Raw genomic sequence first — 10,273 nt, forward strand, 5'->3', positions numbered from 1 at the left:
AAAATTGTATTTTTTAAAATGAGAGGCCAAGAGGGCAGCAGAAATGGCAACAAACATAATGGCTCTATAAATATATTTTAAGTGGATAGATTAATAGATACTTTATTCATCCCCAGGGGGGCATTAACAAATTCCACATACATGCTAGACAGGCCAGGACTGATACAAAAGCAATCACGACACTATGTACTGACTAATAATGAGTTATACTGTAGTGCATCATGTTTTATTTAAAAGCTGTACTTTAGCTATTAGCGGTGGCTTGTGGTCAAAGTAGCCATTCATTTTACTTGAATCTCTGCCCTTCCTAATTTTTCCCCTTCATCTATTTTCTTACCACTCTCTTTTGGGGATTTCTGTCCCTTCTCCAAGACTAGTGCTAAGAACAGCAGTTGTTTGTGACGCGAGGGTTTGTTTGTTTTTGGGGGTTTTTTACTAGTTGTTGCTGTTGACAGTGTAGCTGCTAACATGCCGGTTAATTTGACTCATTTTGTTGCATTTTTGTTTGTCTTTCTTTTTGCCTCTCAGCTTTTCAGCTCCACCTTTCGTTTTGCTGTCTTTATCAACCACGTCTTCCACAATAAAATCTCTTATACAAGGTGCGCGGGCGCACAGGGAACGCTGGCAGGGGAGGGAACAGTTTGAAATTAAGATATTTGATTGGGCAATCCAGTGTCAATAATGAAAATGCACCAATGGGCTGCTGGAAGTGTTTGAAGGACCGGTGCACAGCGGCCCTACGACCTGTTGTCTGTATAAACATATCGACCAAAGACAAACAAACAAACAAACAAACAACAATTATATTGACCCACCAGGCAAATGCGCGGTATGCCAAATTACCAGTCCAGCCTTGATGATAGACATTCAATAAATACTAACAAACACTAATAGATACTTGTAAATACACAGTATTGCCAAAAACTACTAAAAAGCAATTTAAAAAAGACATTAAAAAATAAACAGGTTGAACTTGCCTTGGTGTAAAAACAACCCATCCTTCATTTTTAAGTCAAATATTAAGGGTGTGTTTGCATGTATAAGGATGTGTTTGCCTATGCACCTGCGTTCTTAGAAATGTGAATTCGCTGCAGTCTTTTCACAGTAAACTGTTAAGATGTGTTTGGTAACTAAATGATAATCGCTGCAACACACAAACCTGAACAAGTGTGTCTTTAACACTCCCATAATTAAAAATCAATTTTGAGGCACTCAACCAAAAACACTGCTGGACAATGAAATACACAAGGTGTCCCCGTGAGCATCCGAATCAGTTACTAAATCCTAAAAAAGAGATAGACACTGAAGACGCTGTGACCTGCTGACCCCAGCAGTGACCCAGCTATGCATCACAGCGGGGATACCCTGCAGAGTCACAACAAGGAAACTGCGTTGGAGCTTTTGTTACCATCTCTGGTCCTCGGGAGAAGATTCAGTGCAGTGCTTCTTCAAGTGTTTTGAATATGCATAGAATGAGTTTCATAAAAATGTTGGCAAACAAAGAGAAGAGTGACTCAGTAATTGGACTGGACTCAATCAGCCCATGTGAAGAGCCTTGTGAAACCAGTGATGCCCATGTTTAAAATCAATTGGATTTGGCTTACACAAATATTTATTATCCATTTCTGTGTCAGGAAAGAAAAATCTTCAGCGTAAATGAAAAGACTATTTTCAGGCCTTTTAGTTCTTCATTATTCTGGTTTTGAATGCTTCGGAAAAGTCAGATTTCATGTGGCATGACAGATAAACTGCCTGATACCAGCCTACAGACAAAAGGTCAGAAACACCTGATGAAGGTTTTTCTAAATGCTAGTACTAACCAATGGTATGCTTTTTTATTGCTTAAGTAAGCAAAAGTCACTCTTGTCTTAATTGACACATCTCAGATCAAACTTTTCCTTACTTTCTCTGTGACAAAGCGCATGCCTTTCTTCCTCCTCTATCCCGGTATCGGGATGGATGACAGTTTAGGAAGGATTTGTCTGGACTCAATCAGCCCATGTGAAGAGCCCTGTCCCCGATGCTGACCTATTCACGTAGGATCCCATTCTTTTATGTGTGTGTCTCTAATCCAGACCAAACCTATTAACTGGCATTCCAGCAAACAGGAAGGGATGAATTGACAGTTTGTATTCAAATCGGTGCGTCTGGCACTGAGCCCTTCACTGGAGAATGCTATGCAAATGTAGGTGGTAACATGGTGCGTAGTAGTTTAGGAGTTTCCCCATATACACCAGTGATTCCCACCCTTTTTTGTGTCAGGTTTCAGCATGTGTTCGGTACTGTTTTTCCAGTACCTCTTAAAAGTATCTAGTATTTAGTTAACTCTTTTACTTTTCGTTATTATTATTATCTGTTACTTTGTAGCATTACAATTAATCTGCCATTCCCTGATTGAAAATGTATCCATTACTTTCAGCTGTTTCTTAACTTTCAGACATATAGCATGTATTCATTTTCTTTATGTATAACCTACAGAGGTTTTCCATTTTTAATCTGATTTTTTGTTTCAGACTCTTAGGCTGTGAATCATTCTTATACCTGTTTAATTGCCTCCGAATCTCTCAAATAGAAAGAGATATGAGGAATTTAACCCCGTTAAATTCTACATATTTATGAATCTTATTTAATTATGCTTAAATTTAATTCTTCCATGAAGTTAGTACTTCTGTGGTTTTTGAGTGAAACCGCTAGGTGGGGATAAACCTCCAGGGAAGGTCACCGACAGTGTAAGGAAAATACTGACCTAAATTGAAGCAGGTGTGCGACGGAGATTTGATGTTCACCGTGTTCAGGAGTGCCATCTGACCTAGAAAAAACAAACAAACAAACTCATTCAAATATTTTTGCCTGCAGAAATTACATATTTGTGCGGTAAGTGTGTCACACGGGCGAATTATTTATTTGAAACAAAACAAAAACGAGCAGAGTGTCCTTTTTGATTCTAATTTTTACAGCAACCTGATTAAAAGAGCGTCAGCAGCTTTGTTGCCTGGACATTTAAGGTTAACTTGTGGAGTGGTGTGATGTGAGTGGGGGTCAATGTGAAAACGCCCAGTAGCGCCTATTAAAAGTGAATGGATTTTAATTGCAGGAAAACTGAGTTGTTTCCAGCTCTGCTGCTTCTGTAACTTTCAGGTGACACAACTGTTGGATCAAATCATCTTTATTCTGCGCATTAGTGCGAAACTCTTTACAATCCCGTCCCAAAGTTCACGCTTTGTCACATGATGGATCCTAAAGTTGATTCTTTGGTTGACTTGTTGATATTTTTTTCTGCTTGAGGGAGATGTTGAGGCATTTTCCAGCAGCTGGGGGTGTACGGGATTGCCCCTGTTTAAGGTGTGAATGTTCGACCCAACTACAACACTTAGCAGCTTGTAAGCGCCAGAAACCCCACAAATGGTGTTGAAACCCCCCCCTGCTCCCCGTATTTCCTCACATGCTAAGCAGCTTCTCTTTTTCTTGGGATGGAAAAGTCTCCAGCTTCCCGATGGGGGTTCTTCTAATCCAACTTGTTTTCACTGTCTTGCTGGGAAGCAAGAGTTTCGACATTAGCACTACGTTAAGTTGAACAAAAGAGGCGCATACACGAAAATAGTCTTTTCAGCGCTGAATGGCATGCTCAACACTCCAGAGGGAGACCCCACTGTGGAAAAACGCCCCCGTCGACTGCAGCGCGTTATCAAACAACACAAAACAATGATGACTTCAAATATTCTGCACCTACTAATCAGCTGATCAGCGTAGTTTATGCTTTTTTTTTCTTTTTTTTTCTTTTTCTTTTTAGAAATAGCTTTCATGGGAATTAAGAGCTAAATCAAATACACAATTTGGCTAATTTGATTTTAGTTTCTCACAATTAAAAACCATTCCAAAAGTATTCAGTAGGCAGTGAAGGCTGAATTGCTTATTTAATAATTAATAAATAAATGAAGTACTGAAAGGGGCATCTTCAGTGTTTGTATATTAGCCCTCTCTTGTGTATATTGCTCATCTATAATTGTTGATTGCATCCGAGGTTAAATCGAAAATATTTGTACCCACCCTACCCCCACAAGTTTGACCTTTTACATCTAAGCTAAGTAAAAGCTTTAGTGATATTAAAATTAAATAGACAAATAATTTAAGAAGTGTGCGATAAGACTAAAATGTGTAATTGTGTAAAGCCAGACTTGTATTAATGTAGATGTGTTCCCCAAACACTTAAAGTCTCCATGCACGAATCTTGTAAACAGAGATTTTAAAGTAGTTGTGGAATCACTACGTTAAATGTCGGCGTGTTGATAAGGTATCGTATGGGTGGTTTACAGTTTTGCCCTCTCTTCGCACACAGACCTAGCCCAGCCCCCAGGGCCGATCAGTCATTCTGCTTTCAGATAACGCATCACCCCCCCCCCCCCCCCCCCCCCCATTACGCAGCGGGATTTACATGAAACTGTTAATTGTTTGCTCTTCAAATAGAGTCAGCCTGGAGCCAGCAGTCTGCCAGAAGTTAAGGACCGACTCTTTGACCTCCTCCCCCTCTACGTGCAGAGCGATATTCCTCCCCTGACTGATCAGCATGACAAAGCATTGGCCGGGGCAGAGTCTCTTGGCACCGATCGCTTCATCCCACCTAGGAGAACTTCTCGACCATCAACTTGACTTCCACAGAAATGAGCAGCAGAGTTTTCCTCCCAGCGGCGTAGCGCCGTGGAGCTCACCAGCCCAACACTGGTCTTACCTCTCGAATCCGATGCCTCCCCAGCAGCTGCCGCGCACGGAGGAACCAACGGAGCGCCCCGGACACCTCACCGGCGCCACGGGATTCATGGATAAAGAGGAAGCGCCTCGATCTTTAAACCCGAGTGATCAAGATGGACAGTTTAAGCAGGATGAAACGCAGGACATGTGGAAAAGTGAACGGGAGAAAAGAAATGCCGGCAATGGGAAGAAAAAGAACTACCAGAGGTACCCCAAACCTCCGTATTCCTATCTTGCAATGATCGCTATGGTCATCCAGAGGTCTCCAGAGAAGAAGCTGACGTTAGCGGAGGTAATGATAAAACTAATGCTTTTATGTGTTAACTGTGTAAATGCTGCCGGAGGTTGGCGTTTGTGTGTAGACGGTGCGCGCGGTGTTTTACGCACGGTGCCGCTTATGATCGTCACTTATTTCATCAGCAGAAGCAAATCCATCACTGCGTCGTGTATTTAGAGTAGACTCCATTAGAGTTTTATGCGAAATTTCTACAATCTGTCTGAGAAGATCGTTTACAGTTCCTAAAGTGACACTAAACAGCCACATCGTCGTGACACTTGAGTGACTTCTACCCGTTCCGTTCTTGGTTTGCTGAGATAAGGCTGGACTGCAGTGGAACCAGACGCAGATCTGTATCAGAAACCGTGATAAGATATACAGTACATTCCAATATTAGGCTTCAAATGGGGGCTCCATTCGCTTTTTGTACCAGATGGAAAACGTATTTTCAATTTGTTTCAATTTTAAGTTCAATGAGTATAAAAATCCAAATCCTTCGTTGAAATTTGTAGTTTTGCCGAGCTGTTTTTACGCAAGCATGGATTGCAGTTAATATAGTGACCATATAACGAAAATCTGTGATGCTGGTGTGTGTGTTGGTTCAGACTTTAATGCTGATATTTGTTTAAATTTTAGATCCTCAAGGAGATCAGTACCCTCTTTCCATTTTTCAAAGGAAACTACAAAGGCTGGCGAGATTCTGTGCGACACAACCTTTCCTCATATGACTGCTTTGTTAAGGTTTGTATGGTAAAATGTTATGTAATGATCATTAAACAGAGAAAAAAACACTAAAACTAAAAAAAACTACTCCTGTAGGAATACACCATTGGAGTCTTTCTATTAAAACCTAGAACCCACTTTAAATCACTTGTGTTGTGATAATTATTAATGAAACTAGGCCAGTCCTGTCAGACTAGATTTTCCAGGCAAGCACTAATATTACTGTCCATCCTTCCTCCACCTTGTAGGTATTGAAAGACCCAGGTAAGCCACAGGGCAAAGGCAATTTCTGGGCAGTGGAGCTGAGCCGCATTCCTCTGGAGCTTCTCAAGAGGCAGAACACGGCCGTGTCCCGCCAGGATGAAACAATCTTTGCTCAGGATCTGGCTCCTTACATCATGCAGGGACACAAGCCTGAGTCTGAGGCGCCCCCTGAACCTGTGACCTCGCTCCCTCCCACATCTTCTGGAAACTCTTTCCCACCGCAGGATGACTTGTACAGACCTAAGCTGGATTCGTCCTTCGCGATCGACTCCCTGCTACACAGCCTGAGGCCAATCAGTGCCTCTGGGGATTTAGATATGGCTTCAGGGGACTGCTGGGGTGAGGTGACTCGGGCTCGGCCTTCACCGGCTCCGCAACATCGTTACACCTCTTCTGCTCGGAGTGCCTCTGCCAGCTCTGCAAGCCCAGCCTCCACGTCCTCCTCTTCCTCGTCTTCATCTGATGAAGAGTGGAAAGGAGTAACTGGGAAGCGTGTTCCTCCTGATGTGGAAGCAGGGGCAGATATTTGCAGGCCACCACTGCAGAAATCAGCCAGACGGGAAACTGTACCACCTCCATGGGAGCTGCCTACCTCCTACGCTAAATATGCACCCCCTAATGTCGTTGCCCCACCTAGCATGCGTTTCAACGGGGCTCCTCTGATGCCCCTGCACAGCGGGCTACCCATCTACGGCTATGGTAGCTCTCCCATGACACCAAGTCACTTCTTGGGCCATACATACTGGCCCATCCTCCCCACTAGACAAGTTTCAGTGAGAGCCCCTCCTTTACTCATGGACCTGGACAACATGTTGCAATCTGTGCCTCCAAATAAGAGTGTGTTTGATGTGCTGGTACCAGCTAGTCAAAACTCTCACCCACACTATCAGCAGCCCGGTCAGTACTCTTTGCAGAACGGGGCTCCTCTCAACCGGTACCATCAATACTGAGTATTACTGTCACCCAAACAGGATACCAAACCACAATGACAAACAACTGGATGCACACCAAGATCCATAAAGGAACTATATTTTGTTTGCCACTTCCACAAACTCAAGAAATACTACAATAAATGTAAAAAAACAAAACTCGCTGAGCTGTAGACAATGTTATCGATTGACTCAGAGTTTTATCAGGAGGAGATGAAAGTGTTTTTATGTTGCAATTAAAAAAAAAAAAAGAAACTGTGTATAGAGTATTACATGGCTTCACTGAAAGAGAACCTTTTATAATAACTGTACAACAAAACAAGTATCTACCTCAGTCTTTCAGTGAAACTGTGTAAAGTCATTGCACTGCACCTATAGTTTGCACTGTTTCTTTATTTGCATAAACAAACTTCTTTTTTTTAACCTTTATTATCATTTTTTGAATGTTTTCTACCTATTCTGACTACTGAATGTATTACACATACAAAGCCACAAAGAACTGGACTACAAGGCCTATGCGGTAAATATGAGCTAAAGACTGACACTGTAGAGTTAGTAAATGAAGACATTGCATCTTTGTCTTTATGGTGCGACAGTGCACAGATCAGTGCCTACATCTAAATGATCATGATAGATACCAAAAGATACCATTTGTTTATGTACGTCTGTGTTGCTTCTATTGATGGTGGCATTGGCCTTGTTTACTCTTTTTTTCTGTCATTGTGTGTGAGAGGAAAGGAAATCTGTACTGGGAAGAAAACAAAAGATTTCTGGAGACAGTGTAATTTGTCTAATATCTTTGTTTTAGTCTGAAGTCAGTTCAAGTGATATAATCTGAGAATCTGACAGCTTGTCATGACACTGGAGACTGTTTTTCACATCCTGACAGCCAAAACATACCTCAAACTGAATCATTTCCTGCAGAATTTGCACTGCTGGTTATTTTGCACTATTTTAATGCCATTACAATCATCTTTTATAGGAAGCTGCTTTTAAAAGTCTCCTTACCTTGACAGGTGAATGTTTTGTTAGTTTTCTGACATACTGTGATTTTTCTTACAATTCTTTTTTTTTTTTTACAGTACTGAGTAGAAGATCAGCTCAAAAGTTTTGGGTATCCAAAGAATGTTCTGGAGTTTAACAGGGTATGTAAATAAAATGTTTATATTAACAGTGCTGTTCAGTGTTTTTTGCGGCTGTATAACAATTACGCTGTTAAGTGCAAAATCCTGCCAACTTTACATGAATATGCTGTATTGTGGTTGCACTATTTATGTTTATTTACACTCTGCAGCCACTTTATTAGGTACACTTTATTAGCAGTGGGTGGGACCCCACATTGTGTTTTGAGTTGCCTTCAATTCAATAAGGAACTGGAAACATTTCTCCAGAGATTTTTACCCATATTGACATGAAGCTAATCACACAGTTGTAGATTTGTCAGCTGCACATCCATGAAGCAAATCTCCTATTCCACTACATCCCAAATATGCTCTGCTTGACTGAGATCTAGTTACTGTCCAGGTCATCTGAGGACATTGGGTAGGCTGTGGCATTTAAACAATTCTCGGTTCATATCTGGGCGACTAAAAGAAATATCATCCACATTATTAGATGACCAGCACCAGCCTGAACGTTTGTTACAAGACAGGATGGGTCCATGCTTTTAAGTTTTGTTTTATTTTAATCCAAGATTCCAACTCTGACATCTGACAAAGGTTGCATCAGAAATCAAACCTCATCAAATCAGACATTCTTCCAATCTTCTATTGTACAATTTTGGTGATCCTTTGCAAATTGTATCCTCAATTTCCCGTTCTTACCTGACAGGAGTGGCACCTGGTGTGGTACTCCTCTGCAGTTTCTCATCTGCTTTAAGGATCAGCAGTTTTTGTACCCAGAGATGCTCTTCTGCATACCCTGGATGTAATGAGTAGTTATTCAGTAACTGTTTTTTTTCCCCCTTTCCTGCCACTGACTTGATATTTCCCCTGTTTTTGGACTACTATGTAAACCCTAGAGATGGTTGTGTGGGAAAATCTCAGTGGACTGGCAGTTTCTAAAATACTCAGACAAACCAGTCTGGGACCAACCGTGGAGTGATCAGTCACTTAAGTTAGTCAATTAATTAAGTGTAATCTTTCTAACTTCTGCAGGTCATCTTGACCATGTCTATATAAATAAATGAACTAAGTTGCTGCTGTGTGATTAGCAGATTTGTATTAATGAAAAGTTGAATAGGTGTACCTAATGAAGTGGCTGGTAAGCATGTTTTCTTTATATGCAGCATCACTGGTTTCTGTTACTTTAAAAAAAAAAAATCGGAACTTTTGTATTTTGAGAATCCAAATTTCAAAATATAAAGCTTAGGTTAGTCACGTGAAAATAACAAGCTTTTTTTTCATGATTATTTTGTGAATAAATCTTCTGATGCCCTTTATATATAAAGCAGCTGTGTAAAAATGAATGGACTGGTCTGCTACAAGCCAACCTATTTAACCTCAGGTATTTTGTGTCACCTCAAAATAAAAAGAACAGCAGAATGTCTTCTGAGTGTTACATCATCACAAATTACACTGAATTTACATATGCGAATACCATATGACTGATGGATGAGGCTTGTTTGAATGTATTATTATGTAAGTGAAGGTTGTAAAAAAGACATTATTGAGATATTTAAATAAATTAACTTGAAATTCCTACTTGAAATTGCATGGGAGTAAAAGAAAAGAAAAAAACACTCAAGTACCTCACGCTCAGCCTCGTGATTTAAAATCTTTTTATATTGTTTTTGTTATTTTTGTACTATAAGCTGTCCTTGAGTCTTTTGAAACTGCCAAGAAATTAATTTGTCATTATTATTACTTTATTTACTATATGAGAAACAAATGTATCAATTGAAAAACTGTAAATGGCAATGCACTTAAATATTTGCAATGAATCAGCTTTTGGGGATTTGCAAAGAAATATATTTTTCTTGCATGTGTCTTTGAGCTTCTTCAATCTATTTTATGCAAACAGTTTTTTGTGGGTATTTTTGGTAACTTTTTTTTAAGCTGTTCTAGTGACGCCAACACATCTGACTGCTTTGACTGGTGTGACGGAGTGTGAGTGTAACATTTATGTGTCTTTAAATACTCCTTTCCCCCCCTTTTCTTTGTATTTTGTGAATCTAGTTTCTCTCATTTCTTTTTATCGTTAGTACTTTCCTAAAGTTAATACTGATAATAAGCCAGTGGATGAGGTGAAAAGACAGAGTGGGCCAAGCAGCAGCAGCAGCGAGGGATTTTGAAACCTCACAAACAATAGATTGTTTTATCACAGGAATTGTAAT

General features: G+C 40.3%; 1 protein-coding gene across 1 annotated transcript; it reads left to right on the forward strand.

Annotated features, from left to right (window-relative positions):
• Nucleotides 1-2,160: 2,160 nt before the first annotated feature.
• Nucleotides 2,161-7,053, forward strand: foxh1 (forkhead box H1). Its single transcript, XM_006794657.3, has 4 exons — nt 2,161-2,185; nt 4,465-5,038; nt 5,660-5,764; nt 5,995-7,053. Exons 2-4 carry the CDS (start codon nt 4,565-4,567, stop codon nt 6,958-6,960), a joined length of 1,545 nt encoding a protein of 514 aa, XP_006794720.2. The 5' UTR covers nt 2,161-2,185; nt 4,465-4,564; the 3' UTR covers nt 6,961-7,053.
• The last annotated feature ends 3,220 nt before the right edge of the window (nt 7,054-10,273 follow it).

The sequence above is a fragment of the Neolamprologus brichardi genome, chromosome 9 (assembly GCF_056152115.1).
Source record: "Neolamprologus brichardi isolate AB-2024 chromosome 9, ASM5615211v1, whole genome shotgun sequence".
Taxonomy (NCBI): Eukaryota; Metazoa; Chordata; class Actinopteri; order Cichliformes; family Cichlidae; genus Neolamprologus; species Neolamprologus brichardi.

Excerpts from the sequence above, each read along its gene's own strand:
- foxh1 (XM_006794657.3), top strand. The coding sequence starts at position 4,565 with ATGACAAAGCATTGGCCGGGGCAGAGTCTCTTGGCACCGATCGCTTCA. Across the intron at positions 5,039-5,659 it reads AGAAGCTGACGTTAGCGGAG|ATCCTCAAGGAGATCAGTAC; the intron begins GTAATGATAAAA and ends TTTAAATTTTAG. Across the intron at positions 5,765-5,994 it reads CATATGACTGCTTTGTTAAG|GTATTGAAAGACCCAGGTAA; the intron begins GTTTGTATGGTA and ends TCCACCTTGTAG.